The 27,779-nt window shown below is 35.4% G+C and overlaps 1 protein-coding gene across 3 annotated transcripts in view; it reads right to left on the bottom strand.

The window, feature by feature from the left end:
* TRIM24 (tripartite motif containing 24) overlaps window positions 1-27,779 on the bottom strand; it is a 107,979-nt gene that overhangs the window by 15,487 nt on the left and 64,713 nt on the right. The window contains exons 5-11 of one of the 3 annotated variants that reach the window (XM_004430713.3): window positions 27,449-27,565; window positions 24,463-24,577; window positions 21,711-21,857; window positions 13,618-13,735; window positions 10,476-10,744; window positions 5,578-5,751; window positions 1,827-2,000 (exon numbers count right to left, since the gene is read on the bottom strand). In XM_004430713.3, coding sequence (XP_004430770.1) covers window positions 1,827-2,000; window positions 5,578-5,751; window positions 10,476-10,744; window positions 13,618-13,735; window positions 21,711-21,857; window positions 24,463-24,577; window positions 27,449-27,565 — 1,114 coding nt within the window. The remainder of the gene's footprint in view (window positions 1-1,826; window positions 2,001-5,577; window positions 5,752-10,475; window positions 10,745-13,617; window positions 13,736-21,710; window positions 21,858-24,462; window positions 24,578-27,448; window positions 27,566-27,779) is intronic. The other 2 variants (XM_004430714.3, XM_014787718.2) reach the window with 2 other exon arrangements.

Raw genomic sequence — 27,779 nt, 5'->3', positions numbered from 1 at the left:
ACAGCCAAGTGGATTCTGACATCTGCTTCTGCACTCAATCTGTTGTGATGTAGTGGGGTTGACGTGTTGAGGTGGTATGCTGTGATGTGGTTTTGGCTCAAGAACATGAAGAAAATCCGGCCTTCCACAGGCAGAATCTTGTGCAGCCTCTGATAGGGTTGTAGGAACCCCCATGATCTTGGCCCACACTTTGAGAACCGATGCCTTGGTATGCACTAGATAGACAAAGCAAGTCCATATATAACACATTTCCAGAACACTAATCTCACGTAAGTACGTGATTACCATTTGGTAGAAAAAAACTGATCTCTTATAGATTCTTGCTTAAATGTAACAGGTATACAAATAACACTTCTTTCCTAATGATTGCCAGGCTAAAATACTGATAAATTTCTACTAAGACTTTAATGCCTTAGATGCAAATATTTTTCATGCTTAAATACACCATTTATTTTCCAAGAATGTCTTTATGGTTAAAATCTAGCTCAATTCTCTAACATAGTTCCAGCTTTTCTCAACCAGAATTTTACAAGAGAATTAAGTCCTACAGTCCTAGGGCATAAATTGTACATAATGAATTTACTTCTCCCCTCTGCATCTAGAATGGTGCCAGTTATGAACCACCCTTGGGAGGAATGAGAAAATAGTCACTCAAATCAGTTTCTTTATTCTGTGGTTCAGATGAGGAATCTCAGTTGAGAAAGGCTGGTGGACAAATGGTCACCTGTATCTGAGGACTGCAGAGGAAAGAGCAGAAGGACAATTTTACTTTCTGTGGGTCCTCTTTCAGTTGAGGGAGGGGAGAAGTACACAGGGGCATTTATATTTAATATTCCTTTGGCAATACCTTAGCCAATACTTTTTCAGAGAGTGCAAAAAGTACTGGAATGACTGGATTTGTTAGATCTTAACGTAAGGAAAGTTATTTACGTTACAGAGTAATCCTACAAGCTAAAATAAAATTACAGGAATAAGACAAAAGTTTTCCTATGTATCACCTATGCATGAAAAATACATGTACTCCACCCATTTAAAGTATATACAATTATTTAAAAAATGAAATATCTCTGGTAAGGTTAATGATGCAACTATTAGGAAATATTGGTTGATCTTAGTAACTTGAAAAAAAAAAACTAAATAACAAAAATTTAAAAATTCTTTCACAATCTCACGGGATAGTTCTTAAAAGTGTTTAATGTTTGTCTGCATGATTACCTAACCTTGTAGGATAAGAAAAGGTAAAACAAGTATCAACTTATAGAGATCTGTCTATAGAATGTTATATTTTCTGCCTTTCAAAAAGATTTCTTAAGAAGTCATACTGACAAAGTTAGAGTTTAGAGAGTCAATATATTTAACTTAAATATAAAATAAATCAGAGGTAATTTTGCACTGGTCAGTATGATCTAGCAGAAAATGTTTTCATTTCTATTATTAAACTTGTCCCCATTTCTTCTGATGTCTTAAATTCTAGCCTCCCTCTCTAACCTTATTCTAATATATCACATTCCAGCAATTCAACTTTCCAGTACCTCCTCCCATGTTCTTACTTCCCTCCTTTCCCAGCTTAGATTCCATAATCCATCACCATAACCAGTCATTTACAAATGCCTTTAACTCCAATGGCCTGAAAGACATTCTGTAGTATGTTCAAGTGTTTATAATCTTTTTATTTTTCCTGCTGTTATAATATTTCTAAACAATAAAAATAACTTCTGAAAACACACAAACAACCTATAATCCAGCAAACCCATGCCTTCTACCAGATCCAAGTTCAATTAAAATTTTCAAAATAGATTTCTAGTATAAATTTTGTGTATACTTACATCTGGAAGAGAAGGAAGATTATAAGAACCTCCCACTGGTGAGCTCAAATCAATCATAGGTGAACCAAAAGCCTTTCCATCATATCCTGCTGCACTAGTAATGGTGGGACTTGAAGGAGTAGAGGATGTGCTATTGGCAGTTGATGGGGCAGCCTGCCCACTGCTGATCTGCCACTATAGCAGCAAGAAGGGAAGAAGAAAGGTTGTCTATCAGCAGGCCTATAACATAAAATGTCCACCTAATCGCTGTTCCAGACAAAGAACAAAGTAGAAGACATATTCTGCTATTTGAATTCAATTGTAATTTGAATGGAGAGGCAGGAGGGCACAGGTATATAAAATTTCCATTAATCCTGTCCAAAAATAGGGGCCGGCCCCGTGGCTTGGTGGTTAAGTGCGCGCGCTCCGCTTCTCTGGCCATGCTGAGGCCACATCCCACGTGCAGCAACTGGAAGGATGTGCAACTATGACATACAACTATCTACTGGGGCTTTGGGGGAAAAAATAAATAAATAAAATTGTTTAAAAAAAAAAAAAAAAATTCCTGTCCAAAAATAAAAAGCGCTGATTTTTACCAGAGGACAATAGTTAGTATACACCAGAAAACCAGAGTACCCAATCTTGGAAAGCTTATACATATTGGAAGAGAAATATAAACACAAACATAGCAACTTCAAGGTAAAGATGAAGGGCTGAAAACATACATTTTCATCTGTCCCTACCTGATACACCTAAAACTAAAATAACAGTTACCGGGAATTTTTAAAAATGCATTGACTCAAAGACAAAGAAAACAAGAGGGAAGCCAGAAATCACATTTTGGAAGCTGGAAAGCAGACAGACAAATAGCAAATCACTTAGTTTGAGAAAGCTGAAACCTAAGCTGGCAGTGGGGAAAACAGAGAAGCAAATCAACATATATTGCAGAACCCCTAAGACCCTGGGAATTAGATGCATGAGAGGTGAAGCTGGGGCTAAAAACAGGATGATCTGTTGAAAGTTTATTTAAGAAACATTAAATCTCATGTTCCTTTCCTACTGTATCTGTAGTTACCCCAAGATAATAAGGACTTTCTCTCCCTTCACAGAAGAAGGCTGTAAGTTTATTTTCTAAAACAGGTAAAACAATGTCTTTGGACTGAAAGGTACCAGGCTCAGTTGAAGGCAAAAATATTGCACTGAAAATGAAGATTAAGAAACTGTACATACACAGAATGCTGAGCTTCCCGCCCACTCTGCCACTGGCCCCTACCAATCTTCTTCCTCACAGCTAGTTTCAACTAGTAGTGAGGCCCTACATTTCAGGCAGAAGACAGAAAGAGCCTTTGGGAACTGGACCAGCCTAAGAGGTAAGACCTAAAAATGGCGACACTAGGAATTCTCCCAATAAATACCCCTAGTGGCCCTTACACTAGAGTAAAAACCTTAGTCATCAAACATTAGCCCCAGACCTGGGCTTTCAGTTTTGGGTTTTTTTTTCCAATTGTTTCTCATATATGAACAGGTAATTAAGCATCAACAAATATCTGAGGAAACTTTGTCATTTATGTTAGAGGCTGAGATTAATATATTTAAGCTAATACGGGAAATGCTGAAGTATACAGAGATGAACCATGCTGCTATCTACAATATACTTTGAAACCTATCAAAAAATGAGAAGGCTTGACTGATAGATGGATGGATAAATGGGTATACGGATAATAAATGAGAAGGCAAATAGAGCAATTTGTCCCCTATACAACTCTTTCAATTTGTTATATTTGAAAATTTTCATGAGACAAATACTGAGGAAAAGGAAAGCAACTAAGAGGTATCTCAAGACTATGCATGGGGAAAAATTCCTAAACACAATATCATTTATATATCAACTATACTAGATAGAGTGATAGTGTCTGAAACATTCTAATTTTGAAAAATCTAATTTATATCCTCCACCGAAAAAACTATGTAAAGAAATCTATGAATGTGAATGTCATCTTTCCCATCTATCCACCCCTCATATCCATCTCTCTCTCGACCCTCTTCCTCCTTCCCTCCCCAGAATAATCACAGTTATAGTTGATCTATATCTTTCCAGGTTTACTCTATGTATACGAGATTTAAAAACACACAGACACAAATGAGATAATACCTCACAAAAATTCGATAAACATGTTTTTTTCCCACATAATATACTTAGGAGATCATATATAGATTACTGCATTTTCTTAATAGCTGAGAAGTATTCCCAAGTATAAGTATACTATAACTTGTTAAACTATTCTACCAATTAAAACCAATTCCCCCCTATATTTTCTCCTAGTTTATTCATTTATTCATTCATGTTTAGATTTTTGGCCAGGAAACATTTTTAAAAACATTCTTAGAGTGTGTGTCTACCCATTAAAAATAAAAAATGGAGGGGCTGACCCGGTGCCGTAGTGGTTAAGTTCGCGCACTCCACTTCAGCGGCCTGGGGTTTGCAGGTTTGGATCCTGGGCACGGACCTACACACTGCTCATCAAGCCATGCTCTGGCAGGCGTCTAACATAAAAGTAGAGGAAGATGGGCATGGATGTTAGCCTAGGGCCAATCTTCCTCAGCAAAAAGAGGAGGATTGGCAACAGATGTTAGCTCAGGGCTAATCTTCCTCACCAAAAAAGAAAAAAATAAATAAAAAATGGGGAAGAGGAAAAGTAAACATTTGAGTATGCACAATGTGCTAGGGGCTTTTATATACACCACCACTAACACAGCAGAACTCTGCAAGGTACTCATTTTATGGTTGGGGCAAATGAGATTTAAAAGAATAAACTTGCACAAGGACACAAAATTATTAGAAAAATAAGGAGAATGGAAGGCCAAACTGTAGCTTGGGACCTTTTCACCTCACCTCTAATTATGAAATATAGAAAGGTATAAATTTTATTTAAAATATTATTTAAGAAAATTTGGTGATATTATAGCAAAGCCAAACTAATTATAAACACAAAAAAGACAAACACACACAGAGCAAGTGTACTTTCAGAATAAAATTTTAAAATCATTTGATTAAAATGAATGTCATAGAATTATGTAGATAGCAACATATTCTTTATTTTCGTCTCGGCAAAAAAATTAAACTGAAATCTATAAGTCTTAAGCTGAAAAGACTGTTGACACAAGTACTTGGAGAAGACAAAGCACTGAAAGAACTTTTTAAAAAATCATGTAACATCTAGAAAGTATTTTTACCTGGACATTAATAATATAAATATTAAACCTTATCAGATTTAATATACCACCTTAAATATTAAACTTCATCAGATGTATACGTACTCCATATTAAAACTGTGTCATTCTAAGCTTGTTACTAAGGTCTCCTTGAAACACTTTAAAGATTTCATTTACTGTTCTCTTTTGCAGAATGTAACCTGTATGTTAGAATACTTCTGTCTAAGGATTAATGTATTCACCTAAAAGCTACACACATCAGTACTGTAAAAATTAATACCTCCAACTCACTGATTATTCTGGGCCTTCACTCTTACATAAGTGGCTCTATTTCTCTTGTTAATTACAAAGCATCAAGACCCTTTCTCTCAGTTTTGTCTATATATGTCTGTCCGTAATAAACTTTGTAACCCACATTTATTGTAAAAAAAAAAAAAAAAAAAAAAAAAGCTTGCTTTTGCTCTTCACAACTGTTGCTTTATCTATAAATTCAATGTGATTTGGAAGCAGAGAGAAGAACAAGCAACTGAGGAGAGGAAATAAATAAATATATATATACCTGTTTTATGGCTTGTTGAGCTAAGAACGCCATCTGTAGGGGGTTGGGCTTTATTGCTTGTCGTGGCATATTCTGGTTTGGTGGATATCTCAGCTGTTGAGGATGAGGAGGAAGAACTGGTCCGTTGGGTTTGGGGCTGTGATTTTGAAAATTTATTAAACGTGGAGGGGGTTGCTAGAAAAAAGAAATTAAACCAATTCAGTGACAATCATCTCCTGAAAGACAAATTATAGACAACTCTAACTTTTACAGAAAGACAGCAACTCTACCACAGATGAATCATTTTAATTTTGCAACAAGGGTATGGGGGAAAGGGGAAGCCTTCCAGCATGTATATAAGCAATTTAAAGAAAAGGAGTTTTATTAGGAAAGAGCCTTGGGAGAGCGGTTTCCAACTGTAAGTAGGTTATACCAGGATTAGGCCATGTTGGAAGTAGGGAAACCTTGTTGTTGGTATCCTTTTAAGTCCTTGATGATTATCTTTTGCAAAGAATTGCCCTCTTCAAACCTCCTAAAATACCGTGGTGGTAGAATAATTGTTAACATTTACTGAGCAGTTATTACATGCCAGGTACTCCTTTAAGTGCTTTACATGTGTTAACTCATTTAATCTTCATAATAATCCTATGAGGTAGGGAATATCTTTATTTTACAGAAAAGGAAATTAAAATATAGAGAATTTAACTAACTTGTCCAAGATTAACAAAGATAGTAAGAAATGGAACTGGGATTTGAACTCAAGTACTCTGGCTCCAAGGTAGGCACTCTTAACCAATAAATCATTAATAATAAAAACAGTTGATATTAATAACATTTAAAAATTAATGAGTTTTAGATCTTACTGAGATCAAACTGCTTGCTAGGTATTGTGATTAGCATTTTACACGTAATATCTCATTATTATCTACCCCTCACTTTATAAAGTAGGACACTAAACACGAGAAAGCTTAGGTAACTTGAAAAAAGTCACGCAGCTAGTAAAAGGCAGCAGTCTGCCATATCATTACCAAAACATGTTCTCATGTTCAGTGGGGGTTGATTAAGGTACTAATTATTTAGTCTTAGAGGATAAGTTTTCCCTAAAAGAAAACAGATTTTGAAAGGAAACCCTTCAAGGACAACATCGGCTGATTACAGGATAGGGCAAGGACTGGGAAGGCAAGCCTACTTTGCTCATAAATTCTAGCCCTGGAAATTGAGACCAGTGTTCTAGAAAAAGGTAACCTTATATGCCAGTCTCATTTGTGCTATCCAATTCTATGGTTGGCAACTTACTGAAAGCAAATACTTATTTTCAGGCTATCTTAACTGTATATAATTAGAACCTCTTGAAGAAGGAACTATTAACTGCCACATTTATAAGAAGACAAACAAATGTGGAATTTATAAGGTTGAAGTAGCAACACCTTAAACTTTGACCCTGTGAAGGCAGACAACTACAAAGTGTAGCCATGCCTTTTTTTTTTTTTGCTCTTCCTTCTCCCGTTTTTGGAATTTACTCTCCCTTCCTGGGTAAACTGCTTCTCTTTCCTCTCTCTTACAAATTAGTTGGCACCAGGTTCACTTTCAGTAACTTTCAAGAGTGGCCAGCAATTACAGACCCAATGAAAAATAGATTTAGATACTGTTTCAAGACCAAGAGAAATTTTATTGGTGAATAATATAAAAATATTAGAGAAAAACAAGAGAACATGTCAAAACTTTACAGAAGCATAAGCCTGAAGTCATAGCAATTCTTTTTGATTCTTCTATTAAAGTTTTGTGACTTGAAGAGTTTTATATCATAGAGACACAAACAGAAAATAGTTGCAGAATTATTGTGGAAAACTTCTAAATTTATCTAAGAGATAATTTTTTAAAAAGTGGGAAAGCACCCAAAATGATCCTTGAGAGAGAATAAAGGTAGTTACAGAAGTCTTTTGCTACCCTACTCTGACACCCCCACCAAGACGAGGTTTATATATTGATTCAGTCAAGAAATGACACTTGATGCCAGAGTAATGCATTCTGTGAGAAATCAGTGTGGGAATGGATGTTGACCTCGACATCAAGGAGCTCATGGTGTGGTAAGACGTGATTTTTTTTTTCCCTCTCCTCAACTGTTATAGTTGATTAAGTTAATTTCTAAGAACCCTGAGAAGCAACTTGAAAGAATAAGATTAGGAACTAGTTATGAGCATAAAACAAATAGCAAAACCAGTGCTATTTTAATTAAATGGAATCACTTAATTTGCAAGATACAGAAGGAAAAAAGGGAGAGAATAGAGAAATAATTGAGAGCTTAAGCAAACTGACATAAATTATCATTATCCTCATCCTCTAAGTACTTTTATTATTATAAGTTTTGATTCTATTCTAGATCAGTAGTTCCCAACTGTGTATAACCATGAAGGATATCTGCTATCCTTCTAACATCTATGCACTGTTTAGGAAAATTAATGCATACACATGAAGGCGAGTATCTCCAAAGCAGTAAATCTGGCTCAGGAGTGAGAACCATTGCTGTGAATTATGTATAACATATGTGACAGTGCTCTCTAACAAACTTAGACCTGCCAGTTGGAGTATAATAGAGTATACTGTATACTGCTAAATAAACAGAGATGCCCAATGTCTATCAAGTTTGTAACACTCAGTCAAATAACTATGTATTCTAACTCTGTATCACTCAACTCTTTACCATGCAGATTACGTGGTTATTCTTCAGTGGAAGAAGAAAGAGGGAACTATCACGTAAGTGATTTTTAGAAGCAGTCCTTTAAATTTACCTGTATCCTACAGACAGATATAGAGCACGATTTGAACACAACCAGAAAGCCAGAGGCACACATGCAAACTTCTTATAGACAGACATTTTCCCACACTTATATATGCAAATAAACTTGTAGAAAACTAAGAATGTAGGTGGGCAAGGCAGTGTAAAAGTTCATAGAAGAGGGCAAATTGATAAGTGAAAAATGTTTGAGTGGGTATTTGGCAGAAAGCAGATAAAAATGACAGATGAGTATGTGAAAGAAGGTCCAGGAGTCATTGAGAATAGACAGAAAAAGAAAAGCGTATGAGGTAATGACCAAAAGATGCAAAAATTACTTTATTTCTAAGTGGGAAAATTAGGCTGTATAATAGAGATTGTACATTATATAGATTATATAGTAGTAAATTCTAGAGAGGAAAAATAAGATCAAGAGCAAATTTCTGAGATAAGCAGGCTAAACAGCTCTGAAGTCACTTCTGTTGTCATTGCTTATATAAGTAACTATTTACGAGAATGTGACCAAGTCACATAGTATCTATTAACTGCCTCAGTTCCTTACTTCTTAGTGAAAAGATAATTAACACAAATGATGGATTTATCAAAGACCTCTTAAATTGCTTGTTATTTACTTCCTGTAAGAATCTGGGTTAAAACAAAGTTCAAGAAGAATAATCAATTGGGCATACTAATATTCTCCTGGATTTGACATGCCTTCTTAATCAAATTACTAGAAAGCCATAAACTTCAAATATATCACCTCAGGCCTTCACAGGAGGGAATTAAAATCAGGATCTACATATGCCCATAACTTTTATTCCAGGTTGAAGTAGGAATCCTATGAAGACCATTTCCATTTTTTATAAAACTGGTACCAAAAAATGCTATTATGCCATTTAATTGCTTTTTCATAAAGAACCACATTACATATTCCTCTTAGTGCTAATAAAATACCAGTAAAAAGTTTCTCCCTTAATTAACTGGCATGTTTCCTTTTTATCAAATAATATAGATACTATTCTTGTTTCTTTTTTTGCTTTGGTTGACAAAAAAATTCTGAGCTAAGTCTTGTTCTCACGTATAACGAGAATTCTTAGCCTAGTTCTGCACACAATTTGACTCTTATTAAACCCCATTCCACGTTATTTGTGTCATTTACTATAAATCACTTCAAATCCTTCTCAGAAATAGTAAGAGTATAAATAAATGTAACTGAAAATAACAATTTGTACAAATTAATTAGACTACTCCTTACCAAACCTTTATTAAATCTAAGTATGCCCACATCTAATCTGAGTAGGATGGTTAAACTATTTAACAAAGTATATAAAGATTTCACCTTCAAAAATTGGGTTGAAAGTAAACAGAATATTTCATATCTAGCAAAAATAAGAGTGCTTCATGGAATATTTGCTCAGGAATAAAGTTTGAGAAAGGTAGATTTCTTTTTTTTGGTGAGGAAGATCGGCCCTGAGCTAACATCCATGCCAAGCCTCCTCTTTGTTTTTGCTGAGAAAGACCGGCCCTGGGCTAACATCCGTGCCCATCTTCCTCCACCTTATATGGGACACCGCCACAGCATGGCCCGACAAGCGGTGCATCGGTGTGCGCCCGGCATCCGAACCCCGGCCGCCAGCAGTGGAGCGCGTGCACTTAACCACTACGCCACAGGGCCAGCCCCGAAAAAGATAGATTTCTAATAAACCATTTCCCTGACCTTTTCTATCTCATTTTGCCCTAGTTTCTAAGATGCAATGTGGTTTTCTAAACACTGCATCCCCAGAGAGTTCAGATACCTAAAACTTAGTCATTCTGAAGCACTAATATAGGAATTATGAGTTCAGGTACACAATTTTTCCCATCAATCATAGGCACGGATTATTTAGAAATGCAATCATTTATCCTCTGTTATACTTTGAAGACAACAAAGAGCAGATGAAAACAGATGTACCAGCTAAATAAACCATTAATTACTTTTTGAGAAGGGCTAAAACTAGGATTTAAGTCAGGGATCCTTAATGTGATAAATTTTTATCAATTCATATATTTAAATCACGGATGACGGATGTCGTAATTATTGTAAGAGCTGCTGAATACAAGTGTACTATAATTATCTAAGTTAGGACAGGCCTGCTTCCAAATTTACCTGATGAGAGATGGAAGGCTGCTGGATGGGCCCCTGCATTCTAGGGTTTGGTAAACCCACAGGTGCTGGCCTCCGTTGCACCTGTTGCCTCTGAGCCATTACCTGTTGCTGCATATGCTGGAGTCGTAATTGAGCTAGGCTGATCTGTGTTGGAAACTTGGATAACTGGTTTGAAGATAAACCACCTGGGGGCTGTGAATTCTGTTCCACGACAGGATTCTGCTTAGGCATTTGTGGCTGACTCTCTTTATCTTCGATTACTAAAGAACCTAATTAAAGAGAAAAGGTTAAGTTCTAAAGTTTTTCTGATAGTGAAATAACACATTTTGTAAAGCTGTTTTTGGTGCACTTCAGAATTGCTAAGGAACTTTTTGGTCTTAGGAGCCCTTTACACTCTTAAAAATAGAAGGCCCCAAAGCGCTTTGTTTGTATAGGATCTATCTATCAAAATTTACCATATTAGAAACTAAAAACGAGAATTTAAAAAAATTTTACTCAATTAATTCACTTAAAAATAACAATAAACCCATAATAACACATTTTTATGAAAAATAACTTTTAAAAAAAAATTTAGTGAAGAGTGGCATTGTTTTACATTTTTGAAAATCTCTTTAAATGTCTGGCTTAATAGCTGAACTCTTATATCTGTTTCTGTGTTATCTGTCATAATATAGTTTAGGTTGAAATATATGAAGAAAATCCAGCAACACAAGGACATGTAGTTGGGAAAGGGAGGCCTTTGTGGTCCCCTATAGGGACCTATACTTTGAGAACTGCTGTTGTATATCAAAATAAAACAAGCAAACCTGACTGGTTCTAAAAACAAGCCCGCGAAGTGTTTCTGATTCTTTAGTATTAACAATTTGTAATCTCTCAAATTCCTTACACCTTCACAGTGCATACTCTGTCTGTTCTCTGACAGAGAATACTTTGACTGGCTTACAACTACACTTTTAGAGTTTAAAGGTATCTCTAATAGGTCTGATCCAAGCCTAAGGCACAGCTTGATTTTTTCAACAGTAGAGACTCAATTAAATGCTTCTGATTTACTAAGCATATGCATACTAAAAAAATATGGTTATTATTCATTAAATACTTACTGTGTGTTAGGCACCGTGACAATAGGTGTATGTATATTCTTGTTAAAGTACTTTTTACAGATAAGGGAGCTAAGGTTCAGAGAGACTGAACAACTTACCCAAAGTCACCAAGACATTAACTGAATATTCATTTAGATCAATATTTTTCTCTTTCAATAAGATGTTTCTTCTATAAGACATTTCTCAGAAGCCATCGATAAACAAGTTTGAGAAACTCATCACCTTCTTGGAAGATTTAAAACATAAATCTCATTGTAAATGACAATTTACAGAGCTGTAATGACAGCTCTAAGTCCCACACTAAAGGATTTTGTTTAATTATATCAGAATTTCACAAACAGGAGAGGCTGGTTTATTTTGTTTTTGCTGATGTAGATTTATTTAAACCTATATCCATTTACGTGTGAACAGGTACACACATATTCTTATTTATTTATTTATTTTTTGTGAGGAAGATCAGCCCTGAGCTAACATCCATGCTAATCCTCCTCTTTTTGCTGAGGAAGACCGGCTCTGAGCTAACATGTATCACCAATCCTCCTCCTTTTTTTTTTTACCCCCCAAAGCCCCAGTAGATAGTTGTATGCCATAGTTGCACATCCTTCTAGTTGCTGTACGTGGGACGTGGCCTCCGCATGGCCAGAGAAGCAGTGCGTCGGTGCGTGCCCGGGATCTGAACCCAGGCTGCCAGTACCGGAGCATGCGCACTTAACCGCTAAGCCACGGGGCCAGCCCTACACACATATTCTTAATTTAACCTATGTCTACATCATGTGGTCTATAAGTGATATGAATGTGTTGTGGTAGGGTGGGGTAGGGCAAGAGAGTTACTTATACATATGCTCTGTATTAAAATGCTTCTTTTTAGTAATGTAAGTGAGAGAGTGTGATTCCAGTTGCCTGCTATGTATCAATAAATATATGGCTGCATGTACTTCTAAACTGAGCTATACAGGTTACCTTATCACCTTTTCTTCAAGGAGTCACCTTATGATCCTTTTTATTCTTCCCTTGTATGGATGAGATTTGTGTATGCCTATTTCTTCCTTTCCTGGTGTGTTCTGAGAACACTGGCTCACTTTCCAGCTATTTCTTCCTTTTCTACCCAGAATTTAGCCTAGGGAATGAGAGAGCAACCATCTTTGATGATTTTGAAACAAAGTCAACGAGCTCAAAAATTGTCATCAAAGGGAGTATTGGTGGTTGATGAACAATGTATAGGGAATTCTTAAAGGAATTCTTAAATTTCTGTTTCTATAGTTTCTCTGTGAGAAATTAAGAAAAGGAGGCAAAAAGTAAAAACTTTTCCCACTAGCAAATAATATAACAAGAAAGCTAAAGTAATAACTTTCTGCTGAACTGCCTGCAAGGATATTTGAGCTTCTAATGTTACCAACATGACAGTTTCCCTTTGTGATAAATCAGTGGGCTTTAATACTTAAAATTTGGGCACTTTTCTGTATGCCTGTTACGCTTAAATTAAAAAGTTAGAAAATATATATAATTATTATGTAAAACGCACAAGAAAAAAAATGAGAAGTCTTCCCTAGCAAGATATAGCGAATGAACCATTAGATGGCTGATGATCGGGTCTAAAGAGAAAGCAAGCCAATAACAGTATGACAAATACTATTTTAACAGAAAACATTCTAAATATCAAAAATCGTATATCAGTGGCAGTCAAGAGTTTTACCAACCCATTCTGACAAATCTACAGTTAACTGTAGATAGTACTATACCAAGATTCTATGGAAAAGCAAGATTCTATGGAAAAAAGAACTCCTAAATCCCAAAGTCTAGACATCCTGTGACTCAATATAAAGGATGTTTCATATCATCCATATATTACATATATGTTTATAATCATGCATATGTCATACATACATACACATTAATGAAATACAAGCAAAAAATCCATGTCTTGAAGACAAGATAATGATAACACTTTGGGGGCAGAAGGGAATACATTTTCAATAACATGTCATAATTATTAAGAGTTCCAGGAACAAATGGCACTTTAAGAAATGTACATAATGGCCTACCTAAATTGATAATATTTTGAGCCCAGAAACTGGGATCACAGTGAAATTGGATGGTATTGTTGGTCACCGGGGAAGCATCACACCTTGCTCGAAGGAGGTGCCGTAACCGGTACGTAATCTAGAAGAAAGGAGAGAGACAACTAAACATCAATATCTTTATCAAGCAAATAATTTAACTTCCCAGTAAAAGACAAAAAACAGTCTCTAGTATGTATACCAACACAAAATAAATAACCATATATAAGTTACAAAAAGTGGACACACAACACGTTTTTCTTTCCAAAACAAGTTAAAAGTTTTGAGGTATAACTCAGTTAGCTATCCTGTTGAATACAGAACTAAGTACCTTAAAGTGATAGGTTAATGTCAGTTTTTTGAATTAATAAAACTTTACAGAAACACCAACTAAATATTTATAAATAAAACATTTTAACACATTTTGCTCTTTTATTTATTTTACTTACTTTTATTTTTTTTTATTTTTTTTTGTGAGGAAGATCAGCCCTGAGCTAACATCCATGCCAATCCTCCTCTTTTTGCTGAGGAAGATTGGCCCTGAGCTAACATCTGTGCCTATCTTCCTCTACTTTATATGGGATGCCGCCACAGCATGGCTTGACAAGCAGTGCGTCGGTGAGGGCCCGAGATCCGAACCAGCAAACCACGGGCCGCTGCAGCGGAGCGCGCGCACTTAACCACTTGCACCACCGGGCCAGCTCCCTATTTTACTTACTCTTTTAAAGGATTGAGAATTTAGATTAAGGGGCTAATCAGTTACAGAAAATACAAATTAATCTCTCTCAGGAAATATAAGTACAGCCCATAATTAGGCCTGCTAGTGGGATGGTTCTCGTTGCTCCTATGCTTTGAATCTCACGTCATCACCGCAAACCACCTACCCTCTCCACACTGCAGTCCTCAGTGAATACTTGATAATTCTCCCTCAATTCTTGAAAAGTTTAGCTCCTGGCTCACTATCACCATTTTCAACATTACTACTGTCACAATTTGTGATGATTTTAACATCCAACCAGATGATCCTTCCTCCCAGCTTACTTCCTCTAGTACCCAGACACCAATAACCCTATAAACCCTCAAGTTCCTATAAGCCTTTGCTCTTACAATTCTCCTCTGTCCTTTGATTTCACGTTACCACTACCCTTCCCCTCTATCCCTCAGTTCCTCCTTATCCAGCTGAAATCCCAGGGTCAATCATCATAATCATGTCCTTGCATATACCCTCAAGACCTCTTTCTCTCACATACCCAATTACACACACTCCCTTCCCTCTCCTCAACCTTTTGCCCAGACAAAACACAAGAAACGTCGTTGGTTAAATCCAACTTTTGCCTGAATATAACTGGACTGATAAATGGACTGACTTCATTTCAAACCTTGCCGGCTCAAACCTTACTCAAAGACATGGCTCAGCAATTTTCTTCCCTCTCTGGTATTACCAAGCTTTCCACTTGACTGGATCACTCTCATCAACATATAAACATGCTTTAACTTTTCCCAACTAAAAACAAAAACTCTTAGCTTCTTTTCTCCTGCCATCAACTGCCCCATTTTCCTGCTCTCTTCTACAGCAGAACTCTTCAAAAGACTCATCTATATTTCTTGTCCCCCATTCTTCTCCTATTCTTTTCTGAAACCACCCCATTCAGGCTTTCAGTAGCTTTTCACACAGGTGGTCATTTGGCCTTCAAGAGAATATTTTCTTCATTTGGCTTGCAGCACACTATAATCTCATGGTTTTCCTTTTATTTTACCAGCTGCTACTTTTTGGGGCCACTGAGAATAGGTCTGGGTTCCAAGGCACCATCTCAGTCTCCACTGTTGATTCTTTCTTCTCTCCCACACCTCTATATGCTGGAATGCCCCAGGGCTCAGTCTTGCAACTGCTCTCTTTTCTCCTACACCCACATACTTTTAGTGATCTCATCCAGTCTCATAGTTTAAATGACACCTTAATTTATATTTCAAGCTTAGACCTGTCTTTTGAACTTGCATTTCCAACTGCTTACTCAACATCTCCACCTGTTGTCTAATAGGCACCTCAAATTTAATATGTCTAAAAGGGAACTCCTGATCTTTCTCAAGTCTACTCATCCTATAATCTTCCCCATCTCATTTATTGGTAACACTATTTTTCCTACTGCTTAGTTGGTCCTTGGTTCCTTTCTTTTCCTCATGCCCTACATTCAACCTGTCAGCAAATCCTGTTGGCTCTATCCTTAAAAGATATGAATAATCTTACCAATTCTCCCATCAACTCTATCAACTCTACCGCTACCACCCTGGTTAAAGCCACCTCATTGCACTAAGGTTCTAACTGGTGTCCCTTATTTCTCCTTTGCCCTCAACTACCTATTCTCAGCAGCCAGAGTGATTGTCTTAAAATATAAATCATATTCTGTTATTCCTCTCCTCAAGCCTCTCCAATGGTTTCCCATCTCACTCAGATTAAAAACCCATGTCCTCATAATGAACTACAAGGCTTGTGCTATCTGGCTTTCCCTTACTTCCCTGACCTTACTCATACTACTTTCTTCTCCTTTACTCTGTTCCAGCCCCTCAGGCCTCCCTGCTGACCAAATCACAAAAACTCCCACCTCAGTCCTTGCTGTGTGCTCTGCCAGAATATTCTCTGCAAATATTTGTATGGCTTGCTTCCTCATTTTCTTCAGGTGTTTGCTCAAATATCACCCTCTTTAAAGAGACTTTCCTATCTAACATTACAACTCCCACACAAATACTCCCAGATTCCTCCCTTAATTTACTTATCTCTAGAGCACTTAATACCATTTAATAGTCTATATATTTTACTTATTTTGGTATTGTCTATGTCTCTCTACTAAAATGCTACTCCTTGAGGGCAGAGATTTTGTTTTCTGTTACTTCAGTACTTAGAATGCTGCCTGATACACAGCAGGTATGCAATAAATAATTGTTGAATAAATAAATTTGCTTCAACTGCTAAATTATCTCAAACAGCTACAATAAATTCTGAATAAAAACCATGAACTTATTTTGGGGCTATGTAGACTATATGGCCGTGTTTAGCAAATAGCATTCAATACAATGTTCTTTTCCCTAAGTTTTTCTCCCTTTCTTAATTTTCTGTATCCTCTAATAATTCTCTCTAAAACATGCTCATAATATGCTAACCAAAAGAATTATCCCAAGAACTTTCCTTTGTAAATATCTTCATATTTTATCATTTTCTAAAATTTAATCATTTACTTTGAAATAATTTTAAAATTGTATAAAAGTGAAAAGAATCCTTCACCCAGATTTCCGAACTGTTAATATATTAGCACATTTGTCCTAGTGCCCGCCCAACTGCTCCTGCGCACATACATTATTACTAATCTTTTGCTGAACCTTTTGACAGCTAGCTGCTGACACGAAGTTCTCAGTTCCCTAACACTCCAGTGAGTATATCTGAAAAGATCCTCTAACAAGATAAGCAGTAAATTCCAAATTCAGAAAGCAAGTTTGTCACAACACTACCATCCAATCCAAAGACCTCATTCAAATGCCAACTGTCCCAACAGTGTCTCTTTTCAGCATCCTGGAAGAGATGCTATCAAGGAACACAGGTTGCATTTAGTTGCCATGTGTCTTCAGTTCCTTAGTCTTTCCCTGTCACTCATGTCCTCGATGGCTTTAAAGATTTCAGGCCTCACATTCTGTAGGATGACCTTCAACTTGAGCTTGAGTGTATTTCCTCCTGATCAGACTTAGTAAAGCATTCCTGTCAGAAATGTGCACTTCTCAGTGCATCATATCAGGAAGCTCAGGATGTCAACTTGTCCCATCAGTGCTGATACTAATCTTCATCACCTGGCAATTCAGTTGCCCAGTATCTCCATCTTAAATTCACCACTTCCCCCTTTGTAACCGATTAGTATTTTGCAAAGAGGTATTCTAGGATTATACTAAAATCCTGTTCCCATCACATTAGCATCCACCCATAACTCTCTCTGAATCACCTCTACAATAGTGACCAAATGTGTTTCTTTACGTCCCCTATTCTATCTACACTCATTAGTTTACAATCTGACAAAACTTATCCCTTCTTTATCATTTACTTAATTATATCATCATGAACTCATGTATTCCTACTTAATTCAATGTGTTATAATTCATTACTATATTTAGTTTGAGACTCAAATTCGTTGATGTGCCCAGGGGAAGCCCTTTTAGGTGGAATCCTGGTCCTTTTGACATGTCCCCATCATTTCTCTGGCACAAGATGTTCTGGGTACATCTTATACTTTCCCTCACTTTGCTTGGTATTTAGAAACCAAGATCTGAAAGGACAGTGGACTCACTGCTATGGGCGTGTAGCACACAAACATATATACACATACAGATACATATATATACATCTATAACTATTTCCGGATCTGTGTATATATATAAAACTTCTTAGTTCATACTCATACCTCCAATTCCAATCCGACACACCTTAGGGCTCTGTCTGGCCTTTCTTCTTTCTATCTTTCTAAGTATCTTCCCCAGTAGCAAAAAACTTGGCTGCCATTACCCTCAATATCTTTACTTATTTGCTTAAATGTGACCAAAATCCAAATAACACTGGCTGTCTCTGCTTACCATCTCTGTGTTCACTCACCATTTCATATCTCTGGCTGCTGGCCTCGGCCTCAGCATGGTCCCCCAACCCACTTCACTAACCTGTGTCCTCACAGTCACCATGCTGATGTCTCCACGCCAGGAATAGAAGATGCTTGATTCTTTTTATTAAAAAAATTTTTTTTTCCTCCTGTAGGCACACTACACTGACTTAGCATTTTGAATATCTTATGATTTTTTAGTGTGGAAATTGAATAATATAAACTTTCTTGCCAAGAAAAATGATTAAATCAGAAACGAGAATATTTCCTTAAAAGGAAATCAGCTTTGATTAAAGGGAACTATGAGGTAAATCACATAGATGTAAATACTTTTTTTTTCCCCTTGAGGTACTATACTGTAAACCCCTTTTGCTAATGACAAGCCAGAAAATACAGAATTTATTTACAACTCAGATAGCTAATTAAGTTGTGGTAAGGTCTAAAAGTAATATCAAACTTGGCCAAACTCTGCTCCTTTATCTTAGGTAACAATTTTTTCTGCTGTATTTTATTGCCATTCAATTTAAAGATACAAGAGCTTTCTCGTTGTCAAATTATTTTATTACCCATCTAAAATGTAAACCATTATACTTGTCAAAACTCCTAATGCATGTTTTAGATAATTCTAAGAAGTCATAAAGCCTGGCTAATGTAGAAGTTAAATAATGGTTCATTAAATATACTTGTTAATCCCTTCAGATGTATCTGAACTTAAATGAACTCAGGTTTCACACTGAAAACTTTCACACTTTGAAAACAAACTGAAAACTGAAAGCTACTGTTCAAAAAGACAGAAACATTTTTAAAAATAAGAAAGATGTCAAGACAGCTTTTGAGATGGCAATACTGAATAATGTCTCCCTTCTACTGAAGTTAAAATAAACTTAAAAAAGACATTTAGTATTTCTGAGTTTCCAATCCCATAAAAATTAACATGAAGTTTTGTCTATACTTTACTTGTAGCTGCTGACAGGAGATGTTATCTGGTACCTTATTTTTTCACTATCAATCTACATCGAGAACTGTGAAACACAAAATTCCTATCCTTAAGAAGTATAAAGTCTAATGAGATTCATAGGAAAATGTGCAAATGTAATAACAGTAGATAAAAATCAGTGATAGTATGATGGACATACGCACAAGGGCTTTGCAAACACAGAGAAGGAGAATCCAACCCAGACTTCGTCATGGAAGGCTGCCAAGAGGAAAGGAAGACAATCCTAAACTAAACCTGGTAGTCTCTAAAAAGATGAGCATTAGTTATCGAGGAGAAAGAAAAGGCTCATTTTAAGTAAGGATACCAGTACCCAGGCAAGAAAGCATGATAATATACTGAGCCCCAGGGATTAGAAGTAAGGAACTGGCAACGAGACATTCACGAAACATAAAGATCTTTGAAGATTAATTAGATGGGAGGATGGGGAAAAGGGAGTGAAAGAGATTGCAGAATTCCTTTTTTACTGCTTATACTTTAATAGTTTCCTAATCACTACTATTAAAGAAATAGCTACTGCTAGTAAAAAGAACAACTACGTTTTGCTCTCCTGGTCTCTCTTCTGTCAATATTTCCTGCCTTTCTTCCAAATAATATGGGGATAAACTCAATGTTTAACAGATGACAGAAGAATCATAAAGAAATACTGTGAAAATGTTTCACAATATATTTAAAACTAGACTTCTGAAGGGATTTTGCTATTCCAATGGGTTTGTTTTTTTATTGACTTAATTCCTATAGTAAAAAGATGAACTAAGAATTTCAAGCTTGAAATTTCAGGCTCACATGGCATTTCTTTTTAACTTTTTAAGCATATAAAAGCCATCATTTAAAGGATAACCTGTGTAAACATGGCTATATTTATAAAGCATAAGAACTCTGAAGAAGAGAGTTGTATAATATAGTGATTTTCAAATTTTTTGGGATTGGAAACCCTTCTACATATTTAAAAATAATCACAAGCCTCAGCTTTGCATGCATTACAGGCAAATTATTTTATTAACTACATCTGCTACCAGTGATGCATCAAGGCCCATTTGGGTTCCATAGGCTTTTAAAAATTAGAAAAATACGATTTAGTCAATCAGGAATCTGGTAATATTGGTTCCTTAAGATCTTCTCCTATATATAATATAGAGAACAATCTCCCTCCCTCCTATTTCAAGAGGTCATTGAGCAGATTAAGTAATCCCATCTTCTGCTTTTATTGTTTTCTCCATATCATAATCACAAACAAAATAAGAGAATAAAATTAGAGAAATGAATTTTTAAACTAAGGAGATTGACTGTGTGAATAATAGGCTTTCTTATCCACATACAAATAAATACATTCATTATGGGTCCAGCTGAAAAAAGACAATTCTCTCACTTTCTCCTTTTATCCCTTCTCTGTTTGACTTTCAGGAAAGTATAAGTAACAGAGAAAGTATGTACTATATAGAAGCTGTTTTTCATAAGACCAGCGAAGGAATGAAAAAAAACGAGAAAGAGAAAAGGACTCAAAGTGAGAGACTACAACATTAATTATGAGAAAAAAAACAAAAAAACCCCTAAGAGTTGAATACAATTTGTGTTAGGAAATAGCGTTAGAAACAGTTACAAATCAATTTTCTAATAAGTCACTCAATATTTGAACCTATTTTTAGAAAGTTTATCCAGAAGTACACGTCCTTATTTCAAAATAGTCACAGGAAATTTCTGCCACTTGATTCCAAAAAATGGAGTAGGTGAATAGAAAACTGATTTGGATGTTATAATTTGATTTCAAAGCATAAATCCTTGTGGAATCTTTAATAAAACGAAAGTAAGGCAGGAATTTTTAAGAATGTTTATATGGTTTCACTTTCAGTGGCTAAATGTATTCTAGAACCTTGCTACTCAAGGTATGGTCTATAGACCAGCAGCATCAGAGCACCTGGGAGCTTTTTAGAAATAAAGAATCTGGCTCTACTCCAGATCTACTGGACCAGAATCCTCAGATGATTAGTATGCAGTGACCATATTTTCAGTAGCAAGGTTCTAGACTACTGCCAAAATAGTTCATCAAATCACAGAGCCAGTTTCCTGTAGCAAATGGGGTTAAACTATCCAGCACCATATACTGCTGACAGAGTAAACAACATAGTGCTGGCAAGAGGAACAGTCTCTGGGCTCAGGCGTCCAAGTTAAAATTCTGGCTATCCCTCTTACTGTGTGACCTTAGGCATGTTACTTAATTCTGTGCCTTGGTTTCATTACCCATACAATGGGGATGGATATCTATTTCATAAAAGTGATGTAAAAGTTTCAGTGAAATATTACATGGAAAATGCTTAGAATTAGTGCCTAGCACACTACAGGTGATCAGGAAATATTTACTATTATCATTATTAGTAGTATTAATTTTAAGTATTTCAATAACTCCATTGTTTCTCTCTGTATTTTGATGCTATGTTAAATGCCATAGTCTATCTTACCAGTCGCTTGCTATAAAGTAACGCTGTACTGCTGCCACTGGAAACCGCCCATTTAGAAAAATGCATGACATGTTCTAACTGTTTAGAAAGTCCAGCCACTTCCTGTTGTTGTTGCATAAGTTTCATGCGATGGTCCTTTGCAAGGCTCTGAAAAGAAGAAAATAATTTCAAAATTAGTTCTGCATATAACATATATTTTAATGGTCATTTTCAGATTACCAAATTAGAATAACTATCACCACTAAGAACCCAAGTGATAGAAACTGAAAATACTGAGTTTTTCTCCCTTAGTGCAAAGCATCACTTGCACTGCAGCAAAGAACTGTGCTCCAAACACTGCAGCTGCTGCTGCCGCTACCACGGCCTCTGCTGCCCACATCCCCCAGGCCCTCCGTCTGGTTTTACATATTCTGGGATTTAGGTCTCTGTTCATGCATCTTCCAATATCCAAAAAGGGGCAAGAAATGTGGATTAACTATAATATAGTAAATGCCTGTTAAATTCAATAGTCACAAACAAAATAGATGTACCATTCAGCAATCTAGTAAAGTTACTAGATCACATGATTTACTCAATCACATGATTTCCCCTTTTAGGCATTCTAGTCCTGATCGCAATCAGTTTGTGCTCAGTCAATGCCATGTGGTAGACAACACTTATACCTTGAATGTGGTAAAAAAGGCATATTATTTTTGTCTATTGAGAATTACCATGGGAGCCAATTGATACAGTGACTAATGGTGCCTGCCAATGCACTCCCAGAAAAGTTACATAAAAGTAGAATACAGAACCTCTCTAAGGAAAGTACACAAGCAACAGCACAGGTTAATCAAAAGCGGAGAGGACTAAACCTGGGTTATTTGACAGGTCTCTATCCAAAAATCTCTTCTACCTGGCAAGGAAAGGGGAAGAGAGTAGGGCTTTCTACTGGCTCTGACGAAAAGTTTAAAAGTAAAATTGCTACACTCCAATACAGACTTACATTAAAAAATGAACCTAGATCCTGGCCCTAGTGAGTTTCAAATTTGGAAAATACCACGTGCTAACCTGAATTAAGGAAAAAACTTCAGTGACTGTCAACAGCTTTATCATGTCTAAGATAAGTTCATAGATAATTAGGTTATTTCTGACCTCTGTAAAAACTAAGTTTTTCTTTGGGGACATTCTAGAAAGAATAGAAATTACGTTGACTTTTGGGGAAGTTGCAAATTGAGAATCAGAAGTCCTACTTTCTTGGTCTTCTACTGTATCAACTATCTGGGCCAATTTCTCTTGAATGTTAGATAAAACTGGCTACATTTATTTGCCTTAAGGGAGGATTTTGTGAACTAGGAGAAGGGGTATGAGGATTAGAGGCATATTTAAAATGTGCTGTAAAAATAAATCAATAAAGTTGATTAAAAAAATAACATTGATGGCCAGGTTCATTTTTAGAGGTTTGGAGATCTGGTCATCTTTTTTTTCTTATCTTCATTTTTTTTTTTCTTTTTCTCCAGCTTTATTGAGGTATAATTGACAAATAAAATTGTATAAATTTGAGGTGTACAACATGATGATTTGATATACATATATATTGTGAAATGATCACCACAATGACCTTATCTTCATTTTTTAAAAAAACTGCAAGTGATTCTGATGTACGTGAAGTTTGGAAACAGCCACAGCAATGCATGCACTACTAGTCTCTGAGAAAGTAAATCTGAGACATTTGATTTTAAGCAGAGCTTTGAAAGTTTTTTACATTGTTTAAATGCTTGAAAATATAGTTATTGTAAATGGGGTCTGATTCCTCCTGGCCAGAATATTTCTTTACTAAATAAGTATTTGTTTACAAAAGAACAGAGAATTATTTTAGTCTTTTCCTGTGTGACCGATAAATCATGAGAATGACCATGCTTTCGCAGGAAGAATAGAACTTTCTGACAAAGATCTTCTAATTTTGTCAACTATAAAATAAAGAAGTTCAATTAAATTATTTCTAGGAGTCTTTTTTTTTTTAAATCTTTGAACATCAAAATTTTTTATTTTCTCATTCTAAATTGCTTCTTTACTGTGAATTCTTTCTGCACCAATATACTAAAAGAACACTAAAATGTCATGCAATTAATATTATATTAATATACCATGTAAAAGTTGTAGCCTCATATTATTTGAAGTCAAACGCTGACTTTTGATCTTGACCTTCATGAGTGTAAAAAAGCTGATGAAGAGTGTAATATTTTTCATACCTGCAGTGAGAAACAACTATCTTAAGTGTCTTGAGTATCTCTCCCTAACTACTGCTTTCACAATTAAGACTACAAAATGTTGAAGGCAGGAGGCACGTCCTTTTACCTAATTTCTCATAAGATTAAACATACATATTTGAGAACTAAATATAGCTAACTTAGTGTATCTTTCTAAAAAAGTTTGCTCAGTTGCCCTCCTTTGGTGATGCAAAGTTGTCACTTCAGTGAATCTCTAAAACGATTCCTCTCTTCCCCATTTACAGAGCTCCTCCTTCAAGCAAGGCATTATGCTTTGTGCTATGAAGTGAACAACAAGGATTAAGACATTCCTAGTGTATTATAAACCCATAAATTGTCAGCTGCAATGCAGAACCTGGCAAAGGAAAACTTGGGAAAGAAGAAGAAATATTATTGAACCATAAATGGAAACAACTATATGAAAAAAGTGATTTCAAATTCACAAATACATGAGAAAATACTATGTTAAATCACTACAACATACTGTCCCATTAACAGTAACTTACCTCAAGCTGATGCAGTAGAGCTTTTCCTTTTTTATTTATTTCTACCATCAATGTAAATATAGCAACTTTAATATCCTGCTCCACCTGCTTTTGATTTTGATTTACTTCAATTATCCTGAAAATTAAATGAAAGGGGGGAAAAATCTAAAATCTAAGGCAGAAGATTTGTTTTACAATACTTAAAATCGATATTAAATAATGTCAAAATTAGACCAAAATATTTTCAGCCCTTAAAAGCTCAGCTATTTCTAAGGGTCCTTCAGTTTAAATTGACTTGCTTGAAGATGAGACAGCAGAAATATAATTGTTCTGAAAGCCAGAGTCACTTAATTCAATCTTAAAATCAAAATGTATAAAATTGCAAGAGAATGAACACATGTTAAGAAAACATGGTTTAGAAAGATTATGATGACACCCAAGAAAATCAATACTTGGTCTAAAAGAATGGACAAAAAAATGGTTTATAAACAAGATAAAGAAAACTATGACTGAACGAGTTTTACTGTATTCACTGCAACTAAGAAGTAGAAAAGTGTAAATGTGTCACTCTTATCTTAGTCATCTGAATGGCTACAGTATTCATTATACCTGAATAGAAGCAAGAAGACAACAATAGTAATTTGCTACTTTTAATAACACATTTCTCTTGAAATAAGCAGCCAAATAGCAACTTTATGTTTCATCAACAACTATATATGTTTTTTCCTTTGATAAGAGAAAATAGGAATGCTGTTTTCATGGAGATCGAGATGGATATAAAGAAAATATATAGCATCATGTCAGAGCATCTTATAGAAGCAGAAAAGAATAATGGGACATCCACCAAACATTATGCGATAAATAAAAAGCTTCGTTTCTTCTTTCTGCTTCTCTCATAGTTACCCTCCAATACTTAAGACCAAAAGGACAGAGATTTTATTCCCAGCTGGAAATTCTTCAAGATAATTATTTGACATCAATATTGGCTATAGGATCAAGTAAACCGAATAGGTCTGAGAAGCAAACAACTTCAAAAAAACTAATTTAAATCCTTATGGTGATAGAACAGGATGAAAAAGGGACAAGCAGTGCCATGGTTGCACATACATAAAAACGAATTAATAGAAAAGTCAGTCAGTCCAGTCAACTTAATCCTTCTATAATCAGGTAGGCTATAAAAATATGAGCAATTAGCATCTAATCTAAAGATTCTTTAATTCTTACCACAAGTCAAAAACCAAAACCCTACTGCACAACAATCTATTATTTTGTAAAAACAGCATAAACCTAACAAAAAGGTAAAAAAACAAATTTGGAGAATTCACACTATCTGACTTTAAGACGTTCTAGAAAAAGCTATAGTCATGAAGAAAGTAGGGTATTGGCAAAAAAGAAAAACACAATGGAACAGAATAGAGAGTCCTGAAATAACCTCACATATATATGGTCAACTGATTTTCTACAAAGGTGCCAAGGCAATTCAATAACAGAATGGTCTTTTCTTCAACAAATAGTGTTGAAACAAATGAACATCCATACGTAAAAAAAAAAGTGAACTTCAGCTCATAGCTCATACCATATACCCAGTGAAAGCATAAGAAAAAAGTCAAAGGGTAAAGTTTATCAAGGGTGGATCTTTTACATAATATTATTATTTTACAATTGCTACCATTTGCCACTAGATGGTAGAAATGCCTATAATTATTTTGCATCACTGCATAAATATTCATCACAAATTTTCAATTACTCAGACACAAAAAATTTTAAACCCATCAATTACTCTATTTGGCAAAATATGGTATTGTGATTAGAATATAGTAAAGGAAATAGTATTTGGTTAACTATAGTTATGTGAAAGAGAAAGGTAAAATAAAAGAAGAGTTGATATGGAAGAATGATAAAACCTAAAAGACACAGAAGTTATTACCACAACATATAATACTAAATAGATATAATAATAATACTGGGACATCAAGAAAAGATTAAATTACGTTTAAGAATCTCTCTTAAGGAAATCAGGTAAACCAGGGAATTCCTTGGGGAAAAAAACCCCAAATGCCCCACCCTAGCCATGTTCCAAAATGATAATAACAGATTGATTTTAAGGAAGATAAACCACAAAAGGCTGACACTATTTTCCCTGTGAAAAACATTCAAATCCCCTGCAAAGCCTCTCTTATTTAGGCTTTTTCTAATAAGCATTCCTTGATCTATCTAGGCAGTGACATTACTCTTCTATGCAACACAACAAAAGAAAGAGGGCATGGGATTTCATAGGTGTTGTAGGTGGTAACATGTCAGTGTGTGCCCCAAATGGGATAAAAAGGGGCTCGACAAACTCCCTCTTCCCCACGGAGGTTAGTGGTTTGCTCCCCCAATCACTGAACTGGGAGACATGAGTCTTTGGACAGTTAATGATTTCTCCTTTGGAGGATGAAAAGTATAACAGATAATATGTAGAAACTGTTTACATACTGTATCTGACAAAGAACAAGAGGTGTCTGAAACAGTTTAATGATCTCTGTCTCCTGGTATCCTAAGATCTCCACTTCACTGCAGTTAAAAGATGACAGCCCAGAGGAGCCATCTCAAAGTTTAGGAATCCTTAAAATAGCAATTATGCATATAATCAAGTGTTAAAATATTTTATAATACTGGCAAAAACAGTTGATTTTGTTTTGAAATCCTGGCATTCTGTTAAAATTTGAAAACATCAAATAATTATAAAATTGTCAATACTTGCCAGATAAATGAGCCATTACTAAACGTAGGTTACTACCATAATAGTTTTGAAATTTCATGGCTGAAAAGAATGATTTCCAACCCAAAGTTTCCAGAAACCCAAAGTTTCTGGAAAAGTCTTGTCAACTTTGTGTTACTAGAGCCATCTGACAGCTTACTTAGATCTACTTCACCACGAGTTAAATAAAATGTCTGTTCTAAAAATGAATATACTTAACACATTATATAAAGATGATTAATTATAATACCATAAATGTAAATTTACCTGTTTTGGATCTGATTTCCTGTGAATTTTATGTATTTTGTTTTTTCCATCAGTTTGGTGATCAGTGTATCTATGATCACTTTCTGATTCTGAAAAGCTTCTTCTATAAATTGGTATCTGAAGAAATAAGTAAATAATTATTTACACAAACATATCTGTCTAAAATGAGGAAAAGCCCCAAAGCAAAGAAATAATTAATAGAAAACTATTTAAGATAATAAGAGTATAAAGGACATAAAAATCTTTTAAAATATCAAATATATCCCTTGAAGGCAGGTTTTCCCCTCCTCTCAAAATTACCCCTTAGGAAAGAAGGAGTCTTTACAGTTAT

Source organism: Ceratotherium simum, chromosome 1, assembly GCF_057802395.1.
Source record: "Ceratotherium simum simum isolate JZ-2026a chromosome 1, ASM5780239v1, whole genome shotgun sequence".
NCBI classification, from domain to species: Eukaryota; Metazoa; Chordata; class Mammalia; order Perissodactyla; family Rhinocerotidae; genus Ceratotherium; species Ceratotherium simum.
This window is presented reverse-complemented; position numbering and strand designations above follow the sequence as displayed.